This window comes from Phoca vitulina, unplaced genomic scaffold, assembly GCF_004348235.1.
Source record: "Phoca vitulina isolate PV1807 unplaced genomic scaffold, GSC_HSeal_1.0 scaffold361, whole genome shotgun sequence".
Taxonomy (NCBI): domain Eukaryota; kingdom Metazoa; phylum Chordata; class Mammalia; order Carnivora; family Phocidae; genus Phoca; species Phoca vitulina.
The window spans coordinates 1-23467 of record NW_022590048.1 but is presented as its reverse complement, the minus strand read 5'-3'; the positions used below and the strand labels follow the sequence as shown (position 1 = coordinate 23467).

At 55.9% G+C, this 23467-nt stretch overlaps 1 protein-coding gene across 1 annotated transcript in view; it reads right to left on the bottom strand.

The window, feature by feature from the left end:
• The window catches only part of LOC116629197 (kinase non-catalytic C-lobe domain-containing protein 1-like), a 29368-nt gene extending 6676 nt beyond the window's left edge, over positions 1 to 22692 (bottom strand). Inside the window, exons 1-12 of the mRNA XM_032399504.1 lie at positions 21742 to 22692; positions 19602 to 19716; positions 18710 to 18781; positions 18556 to 18617; positions 11189 to 11347; positions 9181 to 9258; positions 8517 to 8601; positions 7805 to 7964; positions 7078 to 7727; positions 6610 to 6754; positions 5453 to 5550; positions 4204 to 4598 (exon numbers count right to left, since the gene is read on the bottom strand). Coding sequence (XP_032255395.1) covers positions 4204 to 4598; positions 5453 to 5550; positions 6610 to 6754; positions 7078 to 7727; positions 7805 to 7964; positions 8517 to 8601; positions 9181 to 9258; positions 11189 to 11347; positions 18556 to 18617; positions 18710 to 18781; positions 19602 to 19716; positions 21742 to 22464 — 2742 coding nt within the window. The 5' untranslated portion in view covers positions 22465 to 22692. The remainder of the gene's footprint in view (positions 1 to 4203; positions 4599 to 5452; positions 5551 to 6609; positions 6755 to 7077; positions 7728 to 7804; positions 7965 to 8516; positions 8602 to 9180; positions 9259 to 11188; positions 11348 to 18555; positions 18618 to 18709; positions 18782 to 19601; positions 19717 to 21741) is intronic.
• Between the last annotated feature and the right edge of the window lie 775 nt (positions 22693 to 23467).

Below are 23467 nucleotides of genomic sequence, written 5' to 3'. Positions count from 1 at the left end.
GACCTGTGATGCCAGAGGATGACCTACGACATTGGAGGACACACCTGGACTCTTACCATCCCCCCTTCCCCACAACTCTCGGATTAAGCTGTTGGGGAAGTCGGTGTGGACACAGTGAGCTGCCTCTGAAAGGGCCACGTCCTCTGTTATGGGGCGTGGGCGCCCTCAGCCTCCCCGTTCCCAGGTCAGCGGGGCTCCTGTCTCCTGGTCCAGCTGGAGGTTAGAGTCACAGGATGCTGGTGGGGCCGCGGGCACGGATTGAGGGCAAAGGAAACTCCGCGGATGCTGCCTCCGTCTCTTCTCTGTTCACTAGGATTCAACTAGAATGACAGCTGTAAGCACCGGTTCAAGTTCCCAAGGCCAAGGGTCATCCTCTCCTTTTTTTTGTTTTCAACTATTTTTCTAAGATTTATTTATTTATTTGAGAGAGAGAACATGCGCGCACAGTGGGGAGAAGCAGAGGGAGAGAGAGTCCCAAGCAGATTCCCTGCTGAGCGCGGAGCCCGATGTGGGGCTCGGTCTCATGACCCTGAGATCACGACCTGAGCTGAAACCAAGAGTCGGACGATTAACTGACGGTGCCACTCAGGTGCCCCGCTCTCAACTAGTTTTTAAACTTTTATTTTGAAAAATTTTTTGTGACAAAATATACATAACATAAAATTTACCATTTTAACCATTTTTCATCATGCTTGGCATGAAGCACACTCACCCCGTTGTACAACCATCCCCAGCCTCCATGTCCATCTTACAAGAGGGAAGCTCTGTCCCGATCAAGCCCCCATCCCCTCCCCCCGCACAGTCTCTCTGAACACGGTGACTCCAGGGACCTCATGAAGCTGGGGCACACAGTACTGGTCCTTCCGTGTCTGGCTTTCACTCAGCATCAGGCCCTCGGCGCTCCTCCATGACGTGTCAGGGACCAGCCTGTCCCACTGTGTGCGTACTCTCCATCTCCATCCATCCGTTGATGGGCACTTGGGCTGCTGTGAACCAGCTCTCGGAGGCCCTCCTCCCAGCTCTTTGGGGTGGACACCTGGAGGTGGACTTACTGACTGACGTGGTAAATCTAGGTTTAATTTTTGGAGGAAACTCCAGAGTGGCTGCGCCATTTTACATTCCCACCAGCCATGCACGAGGGCTCCAGTTTCTCCACATCTCACCAACATGATATTTTCTCTTTCTTTTTTAAATTTTGGTAAGAGCCATCCTACCATGTGTGAGGTGGGGTCTCACTGTGGTTTTGATTTGCTTTTCCCTAATGACCAGGGATGTTGAGCATCTTTTCATGAGCTTTTGGCTATTTGTGTATCTTCTTTGGAGAGATGTCTATGTAAGTCCATCACTCCTTGTTCAGCTGGGTTCTTGGGTTGTTGCTGTTGTGTTCCCTATACATTCTGGAGATTAAACCTTTCTCAGATATATGATTTGCAAATGTTTTCTGCCATTCTGTTGGTTGTCTTTCCCCTCTGTTGACGGCATCCTTTGACGCACAAAAGGTCTGCGTTTTGATCGAGTACAATTTTTCTTTTCTTTTTTTTTAAAGATTTTATTTATTTATTTGACAGAGAGAGACACAGCGAGAGAGGGAACACAAGCAGGGGGAGTGGGAGGGGGAGAAGCAGGCTTCCCGCGGAGCAAGGAGCCCGATGCAGGGCTTGATCCCAGGACCCTGGGATCACGACCTGAGCCGAAGGCAGACGCTTAATGACTGAACCACCCAGGTGCCCCGAGTACAATTTTTCTATTTTTACTTTTGTTGCCTGTGCTTTTGGTGTTATATCTAAGAAATCATTTCCACGTCCAGGGTTGTGAAGCTTCTCCCATTTTCTTCTACGAGTTTTATAATTTTAGCTCTAACGTTTAGGTCTCTGATAATTCAGTTAATTTCTGGAAGTGGAGTACGGTACAGGACTGACTTTCTCCCTTCGCAGGTGGACACCCTGTTTTCCCAGCACCATGTGCTGTGAAGACTGTCCTTGGCCCACTTGCCGGTCAGACAGTTGGTCAACAATCATCTCGCTACGGGCTTACTTCTGGGCTCTCCTATCTGTCCTGCCGTTCTGTACGTCTGTCCTCATGCCAGGACCGCACTGTTGACAACGACAGCTCTAGCAAGTTTTGGAATCAGAAGTGTGAGTCCTCCACTTCTGTTCTTCTTTTTCATGACTGTTTGGCTAGTTGAGGTCCCTTGAGATTCTGTATGAATTTTAGGATGAGTTTTTCTACTTCGTCGAAAACCATCATTGGGCCAATGCTCTTTCCGGCTCAAGGATCTGTGTGAGTGTGGACGTGCTGTTAACACTGTTCTGTGTTATTTCTTTTGCTTCTCAAACTGCTCTGGCTCTGGATGCCGGGGGCCCTTCAGCTGGTTCCTCTGAACTTCGACATGCCCCCATCATGGGTTCTTAATCATTTCCTCACTTTCTGGCCCAAGATGGCCCTGGCTTATTGTCACCGGTCTTGCCCCAGTCCCAGGGTCCATGATTTCTTCCAGGAGCCCTGGTCCCTTTGACTGGAGGATGGCCCTGGAACCAGGACCCTGGCACGGGCCGTCTCTGCTTCCAGGCCCTCAGCCTACACAACTAGGAAACGTGCGGTGCGTATTTCAGGGAAGCGTTTTAGTTCCCCACCGCCCCCTCGGAAACCGCGTCACGGCACTCACTGTCCACGGGCCCTTCTCAGTGACGAACGTTAGGATCCTCAGGACCCTCCAACTCCAGAACAGCCCAGGGTGTGGAGGACCTGTTCCACTCCTGCTTACGAGGCCCGTGCATGTGGTGGGCTGTCATGAGCTGCGGCCCCATCGCTGGTCCCACGACGGGGAGTGTGATGTGGCTTTCTGCCTCTTGTGGGCTGTTCACTTCCCACCTCTGGGAGAGGCCATTGCAGGTAGAAGGCTGCTGGGGCGAGAACATCTAGCAGCTCCGAGTAAGCTTCACCGTGTGCAAATACACGTTACAGAAAAGGAAGTGGGGGCGAGGTCCGCAGGCCCCTCCCGCCCCCCCGGAAGGAAGGAGCTGGTCAGGGGCTGGGAGCCCCGGACTCCGATGCAGCGGCACAGAGCTGCCCTGTGCTCTGAGCTCTGTGCTCCCGGCCCTGACAGCCTACATGTGGGCCCCCCTCCATGCCAGGGCCCCGCCGGAGGCCCCCGCCAGGCCCCGAAGTCTGGTGCCCGTGATGGCACATGCAGGGGATCACAGCATGAAGCCAGGAGGGGCAGGGTGGGTCCACAGGGCATGGCCCCCATCCTCATGTGTGCAGGCCGGGGGCAGGGCCCTGCTCTTTTTCCAGCTTGGGACTGAGCAGGGACACCAGGTTCAGGCAGTGGCAGGAGATGAACAAGGGGGGGCCCCGGGGGAAGGTCCAGACGGCGCTGTCAGGGCCGGGAGCGCTGCGTCCCTGTGCTGCTCCTCGGAGGCCAGAGGAAGTGCGTCGTGCGGGCAGGTGGAGGCACCAGGAGCAGGACGCTTAAGCACTGATGGGGTCTTTCCCGACTGCTGTCCTGGAGGGTCAGGCCTTGGGCACCGAGGCCCAAGTGGGGGCTCCTGGTCACAGGGGAAGGCTGCAGCCCAGGTCAGAGCCGCTGGGTATGGGGGGCAGGGGCCCAGTGGCAGGGGCAGCGACCGTGGGTCCAGAGCTCTGTGGGGTGCCCTCACCCAGGGGCTGCCTGGCCTGGCCACCCTCAAGTTTGTGGGCTCCTCTTGCCCTGCTGACCAGGGAGAAGCGTAGGCTGCCCTAGCTGGAGGGACGCTGCCCACCAGGGAAGCCCAGGCCAGATGACCCCGGGGTCTGGCCGGAACGCACCGCCGCGGGCAAGGCATGAGGAACAGGAGGCTGCCTGGGAGGAGGGGGCTCCACCTGCCTGCCCCCCACCCCTGAGACACGGCCCGAGGCCAACAGTCACCTGGCGCTCATATGCCCAGCTAACAGAGAGAAAGGCCATGTCCTACCTGAAATGTGGAGGACACACGCAGATGAGCACAGTACTCCCATGGAGGGTGCCCAGACCGGCGTGGGGGTCACTGGTGGTGGGTGGGGGCCCAGACGTGGGACGCAGGGAGGGGCTCTGGACGCACCCCCCACTGCCTGAGTGACTGGGAGCTCCTGTTGCGATGCGGAACTTGCCGCCCAGGGCGCCTCTGCGGCCACGGCACCCTCTTCCCCGACACGGCCAGCAGTGGGCAGCGGCCCGGGACTCACCGGGCTCTGGGCGTCCACGTCGGTGGCCCCGCCGGCTCTCTGCCTCACCAGGTCCTTCACGTAGCTGGAGACGTCGGCGCCGAAGCAGTCCGCCTCGTAGAAGGCGCTGCACCAGCCGGGGCTGCAGCTCTGGAGCTCGGCCGGGCCCGAGTGCGCAGCCGGGGCCCCCTCCTTGGGCCTGGCCAGCCGGGCCACCGCCTCGGGCCCTGGGCCCCCTCCCTGCTGCCCGTGCTCTCCGGCCTCCTGCTGCTGTTCCCGCTCGCCTCTGACCGACTTCTGAGGCCGGAATCCCACCTCAAAGTTACCCCGTGAGAGCTCGTCCGCGTCCACATCGGACAGCGCCGGGGACGGGCAAGGGGCTCGGCTGACACGCGCGGTGGTCAGTTTCTCCTTCCCTGCACAGGGGAGGAGGATTCCACTCGGAACTCTAGTTCGTGTGGCAGAGTCCATCACTAATTGTTTATGGAGAGGCTGCTCGTGCTGAGTCAGGGACGCGAGGCCTCTTGAGACGGCCGGGTGCCCCCGTGCTTCTCTAGCAGCCCAACAGGGTCCTGAGGATTCAGGGTGGTGGTCCTGCATCCCAGGAGGGTCCCTCAGATCCCCTCCCAAACACAGGCTGTCCCATGGGGCCGGAGTCCAGAGAGGAGACCCCAGGGGTTGTGACCTGCTTGTGCAGAGAGGAGCACAAACAAGGCTGGACTGAGGGGCAGAGGGGCTCACTGGGCACAGTCACTTTGCTCCTAAACTTCCTGGGGCGTGCACGCGGTAGAAAGGGTGGGAGGAGGGTGCCTGTCCACCTGCTCCGATGCCCATTACGTGTGATCATAGTCATGCAACCTGATTCTAAAGCCATGTCCCATTCAGACGGGATTCTGTGAAATTACAAAGACTTCAGTTATCTTGGAGCCCTGCGCTAACATTCCAGGAAAATGAGCCTCAGAGTCTTTAAATGGCACATGTTTCTAGGAAAGATGCAAAGAGTCCCCAATCACCAAGCTGTTGGCCAGTGATTCCAGAAGCAGAAGCGCCCTCCCAGCCCCCAGCCCACTGGGCTCCTACTCGCCGCCCACCTGCTGGCCTGGGAGAACCCCGTTCACAGCACAGAGCCCCCAGGGGAGGACAAGCCCTGCTCTGGGGTCTCTGAGGGGACACTGGGGGGCCCCAGGGGCAGAGGGGAGCCTCTCCTGTAAGAGGGTCAACACGGACCCCGCCGTGGAGAGTTCTTGCCCCCAGAGCCCATGTCTCTTACCTGCTCCGTGCAGCGATGGCCTTTTGCTGGACAGCGAGCAGCCACTTGGAGTGCTGGCCATGCTGCCCTCGGGCTGTGACCCAGCCTCCTCCGAAGCACTGTCATCAGAAGGGAGGACATTGCAGGTGCCCCCCCGGCCCCCCCCCGCACTGCCTTCCAACGGGAAACTTTCGGCAGATGTGCAGAAGCCCCACTGAGGCTGTGGTGGGGGCCTCCAGTGACCCCGCCCCGGCACCCCAGACACACACCACTCTGAGGCCCCATCCAAGCTTCCCAAGGACAACCCGGCTGCAGGCCACAGGCTGGCACACAACACGTCCTTCCACAGTAATTAAGGGGCCCAAATCTTTGGCACAGGGCTTCGTGGGCCTTCATTTCCGGAGGTCCCTGGATGGCCCTTCTCCACGTGGCAAGAACACGGGGGTGCGGGGGGGTGGGGTGCTCGTCTCCGTGCCTGTTGACTTGTCTGCCCAGGAGGGGAGCACAGCAAGGTGCCCCCCCACAGCTCCCGCGGCAAATGCGAAGTGACGCCCTGTCCTACCTGCCTGGGGCAGCCTCTGGAGGCAGACAGGGCTGTGGGTGTGCCCGGTGTCAAGACACTGGGGTCCAGGCACGGTCCCGCCCCCGGGGCCACCGCCACCCAGTCTATGGCAACAGAGCACCCGGGCATAGTCTGTGAAGGCGCTAGGGCCACAGGGCTGGGCGAGGGGCACCGGGACAGGGAAGCCGCCCGTCCTCCAGTGGCCATCACCCCACGTCGGCCATTAGGAGGGGAGCTGTCACCCAGTGCCGACCTGGATGACGGGGTGGGGGCAGATGCTGTTCCCTGTGGGGGCCTCCTCCCCTCTGGGCTCCCAGTCCCTTTGCCTCCTCAAGCTGGTAGCTGAGCAGGGATGTGCCTCCCACACCCTGTGAGCCCACAGCCCTCTCTTCCTACCCAAAGGAGCCCGGTGCCCAAAGGGAAAGCTGTGGGTTAGGGTGGGCTTCAGGCCCAGCCAGAGGGACCCGGGTGGGTGGCCAGTGTGGGGAGCTGGACTTCAGGGGACAGGACGTGTGGGGAACACAGCCGGGGGCCAGAGGGGGCAGAACCAGGGCCGTCCGGCCTGGCAGGGGACCCCAGGGTGGGGGAAGCCTGGGGCCTGACGAGGGGGACTCACTTCTCGGAGGGGGACATCCTCCCATTCACCACTTTGAAAAGACTCTGCAGCAACTTCTCCCCCCAGTAGAGGTCACAGAACTTCTCCGATATGGCCCCACAGAAAGTGGCGTAGGTGAGGTCTTTCAAGGCGTAAATATATTCCCCTGGGTTTGCAAAATGGTAGCGGCAAGTCACGATGTGGGCGAGCATCCCCTCTGGGTTCCCTGCTCTCTACAGCTGGGGATCAGGGCGGGGGGGAAGCCGGGGCAGCGGGACCAGGCCCTGAGACCCTCTTCCTGCCTGAGGCTCTGCTGCTGGCCGATCCCCCGGGGTGCACCTCTGCCCCCCGAGCTCTTCATGCAGATGGATGAGTGGGGGCCCCAGGTCCCCTTCACACTGATCCTCCCCCAGGTCACTGTGTTCCCCCTAGCCTCTCCCTGGTCCTGGGGCTTCTCTGGGGAACCCTGTGCCCACCCCCGCATGATACCCATGATCAGAGCCTCCAGCCCGTTGTCCAAGTAGCCGTCGAAGGCAAACTCCTCCTGGATGAGGCGCATGGCCTCCTGCAGCGACGGGCAGGCTGTCCTCTTCGGGAGGGCCGAGGTGTCCACACCGGACAGACAGAGCTTGTGGTCTGCTGGCAGGGGCCGCTCGGGGTGACTGTCTGGGGCCAGGCCATCCTGCTCTGGGACAGAGGTGCCTTTGGGGCTGTCTGGACTCGCCTTGGCCAGGGAGGGGTCCCACGGGGCTGATGAGGGACCCCGAGGCTCCCGGCCTGCGCCCTTGGTGGCCTTGCTCCTGGGTGGCTTGGCTGGGTGACTCGGGTCGTGGCGGGCTGCACTGGACGCTGGGGTTCCGGGTGGGACTGGTTGGTCTGGCCCTTGCTCCATGGGAGGCGCCTGTGCCTTCAGGAGTGGGGCCGCCGTAGAAGACTCGGGCATCGCTGGTGAAGCCCCCTCCGGGCCAGGGGGTGGGGCGCACGGGATCCCCTGGGCCGTGTCTCTCGGCACTGACTCCCTGAGCGGTTCTGGGGCTGCTCCCTGTGGTCCAGCAGCAGCTACTGGCTGGTCAGGAATCTTCTGGCTGGTGGTGGCTCCATGGGCCTCGGGAGCCTGCTTCCCATCGCCCTCCCCGTCCCTGAGAGCACAGAGAGAAGGAGGGAGCACTCGGGGGTGGCTCAGGGACCCTGCCAGCTCTGGGGTGGGGGTGCTCACCTGGCGTCACCTGCATCTGGGACCAGCACGATGGGCTGGAAGTGTGTGGCCGCGGCGGTGAGGGCGGCCGGCAGCACCGTGGCCCCTTCGCAGCGGGGTTGAGAGGACACAGGCCCCCGCACCACCAGCAGCCTGGTGTCGCCGCCGACCCGAACAAAACCTGGGGACAAACTCTGCGTGAGTGCAGGCGGTGTGGGCCGGCCCTGCAGACCCCCGGAGCACCCCCCACCCCTGCCACAAAGCTGCCGCCCCCATGGGGTGCTGTGCCCCCCCACGAGCCTCCAAGGGGACTTCCAGAGACCTGAGGTGGCCGGAGGCAAGGGTGATGGAGCTGGGAGGGCAGGGCCGGGTGGGGGAGGGTGGGAGCGATGGAGAAGGCCACAGACAGGACCAGGGAGTCGTCTTCCTGCCGCAGGATGGGGTTACCGCCCAGACAGGGCAGGAACCGGTCAGCAGGATGTGCGTGTGGACGTGGGAAGAGAGTGGAGGGACGCTGGGGTTACACCACCTGCTCTGGAGGCTGGTGACATGAGAGTGACTGGGCGGCTGGAACAGAGGAGGAGAGTGAGCAGCAAGGACGCCAGGATGTTCTGGACACCTTGCTCCGGGGCCCAGTGGTGCCTGCCTGTGGGTGTCCACTCAGGCCTGGGGGTCAGCAGTGGGAGCGGTTGTGGGGTTGGGGGGCAGGAGACGCTGGGCCCTGGCGGCCCACCTGAGCTGGGCCTGGGGGTGCTGGGGTTCAGTTCAACCACTGAGAGAGCATTCTGGAGGCTGATCGTCTCTTCCTCCTGGTCAACCTGAGGCAGAAGGACACAGACCGCCCCAGTCAAGGTGACACCAGGGACCCAGAGGTGCAGACTGGACACTGGGCGCACTCCCTGACCCTTCATGGCACCCCCAGCCCACAGTGACTCACACAGCTGGGCTCTGGGCACACCGCTTCCCAGTTCAACAAGGTTTGGGGAGGTTTCTAGGGCCTGGGTGGATTATGGCACCGTCGGAGACCCTGGGCTTCTCAGAACTCAAACTCCCATAGGTTGCCGGGGGGACTGTGTTGTGCCTTTCTGCCATCCAAGGGCCCCGCTTGGGTCAGTATGCTCAGGAGGCCAGCAGGCACATTTATAAACCATGCCGGCTACCTGAGGGTCACTCTGCAGGATAGGCCCCCGCCCCACACATGCCAGGCCGTCAGCAGAGATCGGGGCGGGGCTGCCAGCCGGAGCTCCTCTGAGAGCGAAGGAGAAGTTACCACCTCTTTCCTAAACTCACTCCACATGGACAGTAAACAGCAAAAAGCAAGGAGGGACCCTCATCTCTCCAGGGCCCCAGGGCAGAATGAGAGGTCTTCACCCATGCTCTGGAAGTCCCCATCTTACCTTATAGGTGGATGCCCTCAGGTGAGCTAAAATCTTTCTGCTGTCCATGCCCCGCTGTAGGAGGTAAGTGCTGCATATCTGCAAGAAGGACGAGCCCTGTGTCCAGGTGCTCTGAAATGCCACAGGCTGGGCAGCGGCCCCAGGTCATTCCAAACGTGGAGGGGAGTGCACCTCAGGCTGGGCCCTTCAGAGAGTGCTCGGTGGCTGGGAGGAGGGCCTGGGGGCTTCCTGGACAGGAGGACCCCACAGGTGTCCCTTCCCAGGGAGAGCTAAGCAGGCCCCACATGGAACAAATACAGACCCAACAGAAATGGCCACAGCCCCTCCCAGGCCCCTGCCACACTGACAGCCATCCGCATGGAGGGGCGAGGGGCGAGCCGCAGTCTCCGGGGGCGGGGGCCCCAGGGCTGGAGAGGAGGGGCACAAAGACACATGACCCTTTCCAGCCGGCCCGTCTAAGAACTCTAAGAAAGGGAGACGTTAAGACCCATAGTAGAATTAGGGCAGAACCACTCAGCCCTCACATGCACAGACAAGACAACAACCCCCCAGACTACAACCTAAAAAACAGGCAAGAGAACAATTCTGTAGACAATTACGATTAACTGCAACTTGACCCAGTTGCCTGGGTCCTTTGTGACCCTGACAACAGGGCAGTGGCCGCCTGCAGGGTGAATGTGGATGTGGCCCCAGAGCCACGTGCTGGGGCGTTAAGCAGATTTGAGGCCCACGGTCTGCCGTTCCTTCTGTGCCCTCAGTCGAGCTGTTCACTGGCCAGCTCTGGGGTGAGGGGTGGACACTGAAAATGCAGCTGACCCCCACGAACTGACCCTCTGCAAGCTCAGACATTCTGATATTTGGGGACAGAATGTCACCGATGAGAATTTCTATTTTTCATTTGGGGTTATGGATGGTACTGAATGTGAAGATAAAGATTCTTCCCTTAAGCCACCATTTAAGGCTCCCCCACCCACCATGGACACCTCTACCATTTCCTAACTGCTGGTGAGAACCACAAACAACTCTCGGCAGAGAACGCCCCCCTCCAAGCTCTGCACGGAGGCCGCGCGGCCCAAGTGCAGGGACGGCCCAGACCCCTTGGGGTTCCTGTCTGGAAAGCTGTTTGCTTCTGCCAACTCCGGGCAGAGGCTGCGACCTCCCCACCTTAGAGCGGTTACTATCAAAGGTCATGACTGTGAACTTCCTCTGCCCTCGAGGTGTTTGTGCCTCTTACAACCCAGGATGTACCTGATGCTCTGAACCTCGATCTTCAGGAAGGATGGGGCCCCAGGCTCCCAGTGTCCGTGGGACGGCGGACATGGCCACTTCCCTCCCCAGTCCCTCATTCTCCCTGAAAACACCCAGCTGCCTCCATGCAGATCTGGAGTGGAGCGAAGCTCCTTCCCTTGCCGTCCGTCCATCTGTCCATAGCTACTTGGTAAACTGGTTCAGCATTGTAGCTAATGTCTGCCGAGTTTCTCTTTGACATGAGAGCTCATCTGTACTTGGCCGAGCAGGCCAGAGAGGCCCAGAGCCGTTAAGCAACCTCCCTGAGGCCACAGAGCCGTCAGGGGCAGAGAAGGACACACAGGGCTTCTCCCTCCGGGGGTGGCCTTCCCGTGGCCTCTTGATCACTGAACCAATCGCGGGACTGCCCCGCACTTGTCCAGCTCTTGGGAGGGTCAGGGAAAGGGAGGCAAGAGGGCCCTCAGAGGAGGTGAGGGAAGTTGGGTTGTTGGGGAGAACTCTGCTCCCTGCTGGCAGGGGTCAGGCTGGCCCCAGGACATCCCCTGCCCCCTCCAGCTGGGCGAATGCACTGGGGACACCCGGGTGGTCTGGCAGGGGCCAGGGCAGTGAGCAGCAGACACTGTCCACCACCTGTCCACAAATGAAACCCACGGCCCTCCCTGTCCAACGCCCACTTTTCCGGGAGCAGGAGCCTGGGCACTCTGTCAGCCATCGCCCAGGCCCTGGACGGTGACCTGGGGTCCCAACGGCAGGTGGTTACCTTGATGGCCTCAGCTGTGCACGGCCGCTCCTGAGCACTGCGTCTGGCCATGTCCAAGAGGAGGGTCTTGAGCCTGCGTGGCAGGGCCAGCTTGTGGTCTCGGGGGACGCTGAACTTGGCTGCTGTCCACAGGACTGCGGCCACACAGTACACGGAGGCCTGGGTGGAGAAAAGCCCAGCCCTGCTCAGCAGCACCTCCCTACCACTGGGCTCCCCCAGGGGCACCCCGGGCACTAGCAGGACAGCCACTCCTGTGGGGACCCCTGCAGCGCACCGCCTTGGAGCTTGGAGGCCCCAGCTAGACCCCGAGTCAGATCTCCCAGGGGCCTGGCCTGGGGACCTGCATGTTTACCATATACCCACGGTCTTCACCCTGAAGTGTGAACAGCTATGACTTGAGGCCTCAGCGGGGACCCTCCCACTTTCACGGTCCTCAGGCAGGTGGAGGCCGCAGCTCGGGGGTCTGAGGCCAGCGGCCCCCGAACCAGTGGGGTGCTGCTATGTGGCAGACCACAGGCTTCTGAAAAAAATACCCACCTCCACAGACACACATCTGTTTATTCTAAATGTCCCCGGTGCAACACACAATTTAGAAATAAGGAAAGGTGTCACACTCCTGTTGAGTAAGTTCCAGAGAGCCAAGGGATCTCCCCGGATGTGCTCACGGATTCTACCCAGTTCTTGTATCCGAATCCGCCTGTGTCAGACAGGTGGCTGCCACACACGCCTACTGGTTGGTGTTTTCATTTGACTCGACAGGCGAGATGGAAGTGGAATGTGGAAGGCCCGGTCGGAGCTTCGCTGCGGTGAGCGGGTGGGCCCTCTGCCACCGGCCACGGCTGCTGAAGGTCTCGGGTGGGTCCCACAGACACGGCACACTTCTGCGTTCAGTCACACCATGAACATTTCCTCTGTCACTTCGTGAGGTCGACACCACTGACAAAACCTGGTTTCCGCGTGTGCCGATCTCCGAGGCATGAATGCTCCCACACAGCCAACACCAAGCTGCCCAGGTGGTGCGGGCGCTCGGGGCTGGGGAGAGCGGCCCCACCAGCTAGGAGCACAGATCACCGTGCGGGACAGTCACATAATGAGGGAATTATTAGCTCTAGATATTTATTGACCTTTAAAAAATTTTAACTATTTTGAGATAATTATAGATTTACATACAGTTGTAAGAAATAATACAAAAAGATCCCGTGTGCCCTGTACCCAGGTCCCCACAACAGTAACATCTTGCAAAACTGTAGGGCAGCATCCCAACGCGGATGCTGGGTTGACACCATCACCATACAGCACGCTTCCGTCATCAGATGTGTCCGGCGGCCCGAAGCCATGTTCTTAATCCCTGGCAACTACGAATCTGTTGTCCGTTTCCATGGTTGTGCCATTTCACATAAATGGAATTATACAATATGTGACCTTTTGGGATTGGCATTTTGCTGTGAGCATAATTATATGGAGATGCACCCAGGCTGCTGCCTTATCAACACTCTGTTCCTTTTACTGCTCAGTAGCATTCCATGGTGTGGACGGACCCCCACACGTTCAACCGTCCACACATCTGGGCTGTGTCCCGTTTGGGGCTATTCTGAATGCAGCTGCTGTAATCATTCATGTGCAGGATTTTGTGCAGATGTAAGTCTCATTTCTCCGGGACGAACGCCTGGGAAGGCGGTTTCTGGGCTGCAGGGCAGTTACATGTTGAGTTTCTGATGAAACTGCCCAAAGGCCTCCGCCCTTTCGCATGCCCACCAGCAGTGACCAGGAGCTCCTGTTGTTCCACGTCTTCGTCGGCATCTGGTGTGGTCAGCGTTTGGGGTGTTAGCCATTCTCATCGGCGGGGAGTGGCGTCTCCTTGTTTTAATGTGCAATTTCCAAGTGCCACATGACGTCGGACGGCTTTCACATGCTTGTTTACCATACGACATCTTTGGCAAGGGTCTGTGCAGATCTTCCGCCCACTTTCTAACTGGGTTGGTTTTTAAATTATTTTGGTTTTTTGTTGACTTTTAAGAGCTCTTTGTATATTTGGAATATAGATGCTTTATCAGGTGTGTGTTTTGCAAATATTTTCTGCCAGTCCGTGGCCAGTCTTTTCACTCTCTTAAAGTATCTTTTGCAGAGCAGAAGTCTGAGGTTGTCATGGAGTCTAACATGGACTTTCTCTTTCCCGGACTGTGCTTTTGTGTTGTGCCCAGAAGTTACTGCCGGATTCCTCCTAGGGGCTTTATGGTTTGCATTTTACATTTAGATCTATGATCCATTTTGAGTTAATGTTTGTGAAAAGTGCAAGGTCTTTGTTAAGATCCGTTTTTTTTGTTTTTTGTTTTTTGTTTTTACATGTGGACGTCCAGTTGTTCCAGCACCATTTGCTGAAAACTGTCCTTTCTCCACCGAATTGCCTTTGATCCTTTGTTAAAACCAGTTGACTATATTTGTGTGGGTCTATTTCTGAGTTTTCTGTTCTGTTTCGGGTATTTGTCTTTTGCCAACAACACAGTCTCAATTACTATTGCTTTACAGTAAGTTTTAAAATTGGGCAGTGTCAGTCCTCTGACTTTGTTCTTCTTCAATATTGTGTTGGCTATTCTGGGTCTTTTGTCTTTCCACACATACTTTAAACTCAGATTGCTGATATCCATGAGTAACTTGCTGGGATTCTGATTGGAATTGCATTTAATCTATACATCAAATTGGGAAGAACTGATATCTTAACAGTACTGAATCCTATTCATGAACATGGAATATCTATTTATTTAGATTTTTTTAATCAGAGTTTTGTAGTTTCCCTTATAGATCTTATATGTATTTTGTTAGATTTATATATGAGTAATTTTTTTGGTGTGAATGTAAATTGTATTGTATTTTTTTTTTTTTTTTTTTTTTTTTTTTTTTTTTTTTTAAAGATTTTTTTTTTTTATTTGAGAGAGAGAATGAGACAGAGAGAGAGCATGAGATGGGGGAGGGTCAGAGGGAGAAGCAGACTCCCTGCCGAGCAGGGAGCCCGATGCGGGACTCGATCCCGGGACTCCAGGATCATGACCTGAGCCGAAGGCAGTCGCTTAACCAACTGAGCCACCCAGGCGCCCAATTGTATTGTATTTTTAACTCCAAATGCCAATTGTGCACTGCTGGTAAACAGTAAAGCAACTGACTTTTGCATATTAACCTGCTATCCTGAAATCTTGCTGTAATTGCTTATTAGTTCCAGGAGATTTTTTGTTGATTCTTTGGGATTTTCTACATGGACAATCATGTCACTTGTAAACAGAGACAGTTTTATTTCTTCCTTCTCAATCTGTACACATTTTCCTTTCTTTTCTTGTCTTATTCCATTAGCTAGGACTTCTAGTACGATGCTGAATAGGAGTGGTGAGAGGGACATTCTCCAGTTTTACCCAATCTTAGAGGGAAAGCATCTAGTTTCTCACCATTAATTATGTGAACTGTAGGTTTTAGTAGATATTCTTTATCAAGTTGAGGAAGTTCCCCTCCATTCCTAGGTTGCTGAGAATGGCGGATTTTGTCAATAGCTTAGCATCTATTGACATTAACATGATTTGTCTTCTTTAGCCTATTGATGTGATATGCTAGATTAATTGCTTTCCCATTGTTGAGTCAGCCTTCCATATGTGGAAAAAAATCCCACTTGGTCCGCTTTTAATTTTGGTGAAGTTCATTTTGCCCACTTTTCCTTTTGTGGAAAAATTTATGGACACTGCTTTTGGTGTCAAGTCTAAGAACTCTTTGCCTGGCCCTTTATCCCAGAGATTTTGTTTGATTTCTTTCATCAGCATTTTGTAGTTTTTAGCAGGTAAGTCCTGTGCATGCTTGGTTAGATTTTCATGCAAGTATTTCATTTTTTTTTGAGTCATTGTACATTTACATTAAGTTTACACTTTATATTTTAATTAAATTTATATGTATTTTCAAATTTTTTCTTTAGCTAAGACAACAGAAGAGATGATTTACTGTACACATTACATTCAGCCACAACTGAGAAAAGAATCAGTCCTGAAAGTCACAGGTCCAGGACAAAGGACCATAAGGGACTGTTTTGGTATGAACAAAGTGGGTCTCTCAAAAGTGGTCGTTGTGATCAGATGGCGATGGATGTTTTAGATCCACTGAGAAAATTCTAGAAAGTAGGTGTGTTGTCCAACAGTTCGTAACAGCATCCCTGGCCTCTGGCTTTCCTTGTTTCTGCTCCTGCGGCTTCATGCATGCACAGGTGAGCACTTCACTTGGACCTTTGCTTCAACTTCAGCTTGTGCATTTGCTTCTTCCTCCATGTGGTTCATGGCCCGGAGGTTTCCAAGATGGTGCTAAGGCTGAGAGCAAATGCACTGTATTTTTTTTTTTGCACTGTATTTTAAATTTTGGTGTCTGCATGTTCATTGCTAACATACAGAAATACAATTGATTTTTGAATGTTTATCTTATATCCTGTGACCTTTCAGAACTCACTTATTAATCCCATGGGCTTCCTTTAGAATTTTCTACATAGACAGTTATGTCTTCTGCAAATAGTATTATTTCTTCTTCCTGGTCTTTATGCCTTTTACTTGCTTTTTTTTGCATTATTGTAGTGGCTAGAACTTCCAGCACTATGTTGAGTAGAAGTAGTGATAGCGCACACCCTTGCATTGTTCCCAATCTTGGGGGAAAGCATTTAGTCTTTTCTCATTAAGTACGACGTTAGCTATAGGGTATGTGTGTGTGTGTGTGTGTGTGTGTGTGTGTGTGTGTTTGTAGATGCTCTTTATTAAGCTGAGGAAGTTTCTTCTATTTGTATTTTTCTGAAAATTTTTTATTATGAATGGGTGTTGAATTTTGCCAAATGGTTTTTCTGCATCGATTAATGTGATTATGGGTTTTTTCTTTTTTAGCTGGTTAATATGTTGGACTAATTGATTTTCAAATACTAAACCAGACTTGTATCCTTAGAATAACTGCCACTATGTCATGGCGCATAGTTTTATATATTGTTGAATTCTATTTGCATATTTTGTTAAGGATTTTTGCGTTTATATTCATGAGGAATGTTGGTATATATATTTCTCTATCTATCTATCTATCTATCTATCTATCTATCTATCTATCTATCATCTATCATCAGTATACATTGACAGTATATATATTGGCTTAATAAAATAGACTGGGAAGTGTTCTCTCCTCTTCTGTCTTCTGTAAAAGATTGTGTAGAAGTGGTATTGATTTTTCTTTAAACATTGAGTAGAACTCTCCAGTGAAACTCTGGACCAAGAGATTTAGTTTTTTAGAGTTTTAAAATTATAAATTCAATTTCCTCAATAGTTAAGGGCTATTTTGGGCACCTGGGTGGCTCAGTTGGTTAGGTGACTGCCTTCGGCTCAGGTCATGATCCTGGAGTCCCGGGATCGAGTCCTGCATCGGGCTCCCTGCTCAGCGGGGAGGTCTGCTTCTCCCTCTGATCCTCTTCCCTGTCATACTCTCGGTCTCTCATTCTCTCTCTAATAAATAAATAGAATCTTAAAAAAAAAATAGTCAAGGGCTATTCAAAGATCTATTTCATATTGGGTGAGTTGTAGTTTATGTTTTCTGAAGAATTGGTGCATTTCATCTAAGTTGTCAAATTTAAAGAGCTGTCTGTGGCATCCATTATTCGATGTCTAAATGGTTTGTAGGGATATCCCCTGTGTCATTCCTGATATTGGTAATTTGTGTCTTTTTTTCTTTTTCTTTTTCTTCTTTTTTCTTTCTTTCTTGCTTGCTTCCTTTGTCAGTTTTGCTGGAAGTTTTAAAATTTTATTGGTCTTTTCCAAGAACCAGCTCCTGACTTTACTGGTTTTCTCTATTGTTATTCTGTTTTCATTGATTTCTGCTCTCATCTTCATTACTTCCTTCCTTCTGCTTTGGGTCTACGTTGCTCTTCTTTTTGTAGGTTCTTGAGGTGGTAGCTTAAATTACTGAGTTGAGCTTTTACCTCTTTTCTCACATATGCATCTAGTGCTATGAATTTCCCTCTTAGGCCTGCTTTGGCTGTGCCCCACAGTGCCAACATTGGCCTCTGTTGATTGTCTTTTTTTCACTCGGTTTGAAATCTTCCTGGTTCTTGGTATGGCGTGTGGTTTTTGGTTGAGACCTGGACATTTCCATGTTGTAAGACTCTCGATCTTATTTAACCTGTTTTACCTGGCTTTCTCTGACAGCACAGTCAGGAAGAGGGGTACCATCTCCTTATTGCCAGGTGGGGGCAGAGTTCAGGTTCTGTATTTGGCTCCAGTTGACATCTGAGGAGAGGGCTCCTCCTCATGCTGGACAGGGGGTGGGAGGCCAGGCCCCCATTGGGCCTCCAGTGATACGCCTCTGGCTGGGGGTGTAGGAGTACATCCTTTCTGCTCCTCCCCTGCCTCCATTCCCGGCAGGAGGTGGGGGTGGCCTGGTTGCTGCTCTCCATGAGGCCTCCTCCCACAACACCTGGCTGGGAGGGGCATTTGCTACTGCCGGGGGTGGGGGGCGTGGTGTGAGTCCAGGCTCCCCACATGGTCCCCACTGGCCTCATGGGCAGGGGTGCTCATTATAGGCTGATGGGGATACTCAGCTTTCTCTGGCAGCACCAGGCGGGGTCTTTGCTGGCCTGGGTGGGCCCACCCCTTCCCTTGCCATGTCCTCTGGCTTGACAGTGTGGCTTCTGTGTCCCCATTTTTGAGGCAGAGGGAGGAAGCAGGGCCCTTGCTACTGTGCCTTCCTCGGCCTAAGGCCCCGGCCAGGCTGCCTTCTGCTCTCTACCTCTCAGACCTCTCATTCTTGTGTTAGGGATGTGGGGTTTCTAGATGTACGTTGGGTGAGTAGGGAAGTGGAGTTCTACCTTGGTTTTGAATATCACTTACCTAATTTTAAGTTCATGCAATTTTATTTTATTATTATTTTTTAAAGTAAGCTCTATGCCCAATGTGGGGCTTGAACTCATGACCCTGAGATCAAGAGTTGCACGCTCTACTGACTGAGGCAGCTAGGCAACCCAGAAGTTTGTACAATTTAATTTTTAATAATGGCTGTGTTTAACAAGTGCCTTGTAAATATTCTTGAAAGTCTAGCCCTGGACTCTCCCAAGCCAGCACGTACGCCCAGAGCTGTCCATGCAGAAGTCCCGCCCATCTTGGGATGACACCACCAGAGCCACGCCCCTGCCACCTCCTGGGGAGGCACCTGCTAGGGGGATGCTGCCCAGGCCAGGAGAGCCAGGGCTCTGGATGTGACCGCTGCTCTGGGGGAGGGTACCCTGCCTCTTTCCCCACTGCCAGGCTCTCGGGGCAGAAGGGGGGCTCCACTGGGGATGTGGGGGCAGGAAGCTGCAGGAAGGGATGGGGAGGGCCAGTTACCTTCTCAGTCACCAGTTCTTGCTCTGCAACCTCAGGAGCCAGAAAAAATGTGTCGTACGTGCCTAAGAGAGAAAAACCCAAGTTCTGAGTTCTCTTTTCAGCCTCGGGTGTCCGTGCTGGAGCACAGCTCCTAAGGGTGACCCCATGTACGCACCATTGGCAGGGGGTGGGCTGAAGAGCACGGCCCCATTCTCGGCGACCAGCACGGAGTCCAGGCACAGGTAGGCTGCAAGAGAAGATGAGGGTCAGGGCACCCTGTTCTCCCAGAAAACCCGCAGAGGTGTGCTCAGGGTAGGGCAGCCCCTCCCCTCAGCCCACAGACCCCCAGGGAGCACAGCCCAGGGGCCAGGGGCCAGGGGCCAGGGGCCAGTGGGCTGCTGCTCCTTCTTAGAGGCCCTGGCACACTGCCAGGTGGACAGGGCATGGGGGGCCCTCTGCGACGCCCCTCCTGCCCGCTCCTTGCACATCAAGCTGGAAATGGAAAGGAGATGAAGGAAGAGGATGGGGCACGGAGGTCATGGCCCAGCACTGAGAGCTGCCCCTCTGAGGGGTCCCGGAGGAGGCTGCACCCCAAAGGCCTGTGGGAGCAGCCAGATGGCAGCATTTTTCCTCATCGTCCCTCCCCAGGACGTGCTCACATCAAGGGGCTGTGGGCCTGTCACGCTGTCCGGGGAGCTGCAAACCAGGGTAGTATCTAAAATCCCCTCCTCCCCCGGCCACTTTTGCCTCCTTGGGGACAATGTCGCCCCCGTTGAGGGGATGTGGGCCATCCACACAGCTCCCACTTCACTCTACAGCAGGGTTGTCTGCCTCAAGGCCCACATTCCAAACACCTGCCCCCACTGCTGCCCCCAGACCCCTGTGGTCCTGAGACCAGAGCAGACACCTCCAGGGCACAGGGGCTCACAGTGGGGACCCAGCCACCTGGCCCCAGGCTGTCCCCGTGGCCCACATGCGCCTGATGGAGGCCACGTGAGGCTCTTGGTCCTGGCCCTGGAACACATGGTGGGGCAGGCTGAACACAGAACCGCAGGACAAAGCATCACCTGGGTGCTTGCTGTGAGTGCGCAGAGCGGTGAGACACGCGTGGGACAGAGCCCAGAGCTCATACTCCTTGAAGGGCCGGCCCAGCTGGTATAGGAGCTCCTGCAGGGAGACGCCCTGGGGGCAGAAGTCACATCCTAGTGAGAATGGTCCCTGGGGTTAGCTCGGCCCAGCCCACTGGGAAGGTGACAGGGTGGGAACCACTTCAAATAAGGGTGGGATGTGCCTCCTGCACAGCACACTCCTGCCACGTGGGCTGGCAAAGTCCTCACGTGGCCACGACGGGCTGGGAGGGCGGGAAGGAACCAGAACCCGGTGCACCTGGTGGAAATGTGGGGATAGCAGCATGGAGGCTCCTCAGGAATTGAACAGAGAGTCACCATATGATCGGGTGACCCACCTTCAGGCTGAGCCCGAGGGCCTGATGCCGAGGGAAAGCAGCCAGACACGGAAGGACCAGCACTGCGTGCCCCACCTTCGTGAGGTCCCCGGGGCCGGCACAGTCAGAGACGGAGACGAGACGGTGGGCGCCAGGGCGGGGGAGGGGATGGGGAGCGAGCTTCCGTCTGGGAGGACGAGAGCCGTGGGGCCGGAGGGTGGGGCTGGCTGCACAACACGGCGAACATGCTGGACGCCGCTGAGCTGGGTGCTTGGTGGGGGAGGGCTCATTTTATGGGATGTGTATTTTACTCTACCTCACCCTCACCGCCACACACAGAAATTTCCCAGAGTCAGAAGAACGCACTCAGCTGGAAGGTAGTTCTCTACTTAAAGGCCACGGGAAGAGCTAGGACCACAGCCACCGCACTTGGGACATACAAGTGCACGCTTTAGGGAAGGTTCCCAAGGCACTGTCTCCACCTTGACCCCCCTCATGCCTGGGGTGCAGCAAGCCTGGCTGGAGGCCCATGATCCGGCCCTCCCCAAGCCTCCCGCTACATGTGCGGTTGGAGCAGCCTGCTTTGAAACCAGGACATGCTCTGCAGCAGAAGCCTGGGGGACCTGATCCCCAACAGGCTGTGCCTGGGGTGGGGGGGTCTGGGTGGGCCCTGGTCCCATGAGGCCTCTGGGGCAGGGGAGCCTGGTGGTTAAGTAGCTGGGCTCCAGGTGAGCTCTGCCCCTCAGTGGCTGCCCACCCTCCAACAGAGTGCACGGCCACCTCATGCCTCAGTTTACCCATCTGGAAAGTGGGCTGTTGTAAGGCTGTTGGGTATGGGAAGGTGAGCCCAGTCCAGGGCTGGGGTGTGTGAGGTTTTCCTGCCTCAGCGGCTGGGACCTCTCTACGCACAAGCCAGTATGGATCCAGGAGGCCAGCGGAGACCACGTGAGCTGAGGTGTAGACACATGTGTGTGCACTGGGATCTTCAGGATAGACATTTGTTTTAAAGTAACTAGAATTTTGGGGTGTCTGGGTGGTGCAGTCGGTCAGGTGTCCGACTCCTGATTTCGGCTCAGGTCATGATCCCAGGGTCATGAGATCGAGCCCCACGTCAGGCTCCCTGCTCAGTGTGGAGCAGGCATCACGTCCAGCGTGAAGCCCAATGTGGAGACTGAACTCACGACCTTGAGACCAAGACCTGAGCTCAGATCAAGAGTCAGATGCTCAACCGACTGTGCCACTGAGGTGCCCCAGTTCCTGACCTTTAAGATCATCAGCAGAAGAAGACGCTGCAGCCCCTGAGCATGAGGGCTGGGAACAGAGCCGCAGAGGTAACCCTGCTGGCCTGGGGCTGCCGGGCCTCCTCCTGGGAAGACTGCTCCCTGCACACATCGTTTGGCAAGAACATGAACCCCGAAGCAGGGGTGTGCCTTCTTCAGTGAATGCGTGGGGTGCTACATGCGGGTAAGGCCAGGGGAGGTCTGGGTGTGTGGGGGTGCTCTCTGGGATGCCCCACCTCCAGGGCGGCTGCAGGAGAGGTTCTGGCCTGGGCCACACCTGGGGCTACAGCACGCTGTCCTCACAGCTTCCTTCAGAAACAGGCAGCTTGCTTAAAACCTGTAAATTACTGAGCAGGAGTGAAGGCTGAGACTCCCTTCCTTGCGGTAGACCACCAGCACTGCGTGTGAGACCACAGACAGGAGTGTGTGTGCGCGTGCGGAGCCCCTTCCCGGCCACGTGGGACGGAAACCGCGATCACCCACCTGCTCTCCCGCTGCACTAGCCGGCTCCCCAGCTCTGTCGGGAGTCCCCTCATCAGCCCTGGAAGTCCTGGGCTCGGGGCCTGCATCTCCGGGCTCCTCGGAGCGGGACGGGGCGCTTTCCTCCACAGGGCTCCAGCCCAGTGCCCCAGATACCCTGTCCCCGCTTCGGCTGGCGTCTCCAGGTCCTCCCTGCTGGAGCTCAGGCTCCCGCTCTGGCCACAGTCTGGACTTGGGCTGTGACTTGTAGCTGGAAAGGCCATTTTTCCCATCTAGAAAGGCCTCCCTGGGGTCTGGAGGGAAGACTTCAGATTTGGGTGGCTGGTTTTTGGTGGGGGTCAGTGTCAGGCAGAGGGTGCCGGCCTCAGGGCCATCGGGCAGGAGCCTGGGGAATGTCTGCACCTTCCTCAGGCGGCTCCTCTCCAGGTCACCCAGGGGGCGCTGGGTGTCCAGGATGAGGCTGGCCAGCCGCTCTCCGTTTCTCACAGGGGCTGACAGCAGGGCCTTGGAGGGCAGGGCAGCAGGCTGCTCCGGGCTGCCATGGGCTTCAGGGGCAGGGCGCTGGGGCAGGCCCTCTGGGTCCGCGGCACGGCCCCCCAGCTGTTTCCTGGGCCCCAGGCTTCCTGCAGCAGGTCTCCCGCTCCAGCCGCTCTCGGTGACATCTGGGCAAAAGCAAGGTGATTGCTGCAGGGGCAGCGGCTGGGGACCTGAGCCCGGGGTGGGCATCCCTAGCGACCCCACCCGTCACCAGAGGGGATGCGGGCACCTCTCCTGCACTCCTGGGTCCCCCTCTCCTCCCCTCAGTATCGGCCCAGAACCATCTTCATCTGCCTCCTTCATTGCATAACCCAGCTGATTCTAACTATTGAGGCTCCGAAGGCTCCTGGGCCCCCTCCACAGCCTGCACGGGCCCCCTCGGGGTCTTCCTAAGGTCATCCAAGCAGCTTGTCCAAAGAACCTTTGCTTTCTAGTACAAGTACACAGATGATGTCCCCAAAGGAGACACTGAGCCTGGCTGCCCCCCCCCCCCACCGCCCTGGTACACAGTCTCGCACGCAGGTGTCTGTGATCTCCGTGGAGGCCCCTCCCGTTGTGACTGCTCTCTGCTGCACGGCAGGAGACGAGCCTCAGGCCTGTGGTCTCTGGGGTGGCGTACTGGCAGGCCCTGCTGCCACGAGAGGCTCGTGCGGCCGCCCCCGAGGGCCCTCTGGGCTTCCTGCACAGCGCAGAGCAGATGCTGACATTTGCTCAGAACATGACCTGAGACCAAGCCAGAGTCCCACCCGAGCCGGGAAGATCCCAGATGCTTCAGCAACAGCTTCTCCGGCGGAGAAGGAATGGGCCTGTGTCAGCAAACAAACGAACTGTGCAGTGTCCCCGTGTCCATGCTCCGGCATGCTCACAGACCCGGACAGAGACCAGAGGTCTAAGACTTCTCACTCCCCAACACCCCCAGTGGCCCAGGTGTCTGCAAAGTGTGTGCAAGGGGACTGAGAGTGAGGGTGAATGTGTCAGTCTGTGAGCATGGCTGCAAAATGGGTTTGTATGTGCAGGAGAGTGCTATGTTTGTGCATAAGTGTGCATGCGTGTGATGAGTGTGCATGTGTACAAGTAGGTGTGTATGACCTTGCATTTTCATGTATGCTTCTGTGACTATGAGCAAGTTAGTATAAACACGTGTGTGCCTGTGGGGGCACACGTGATCTGTTTGCACGTGTGCATGTGAGTG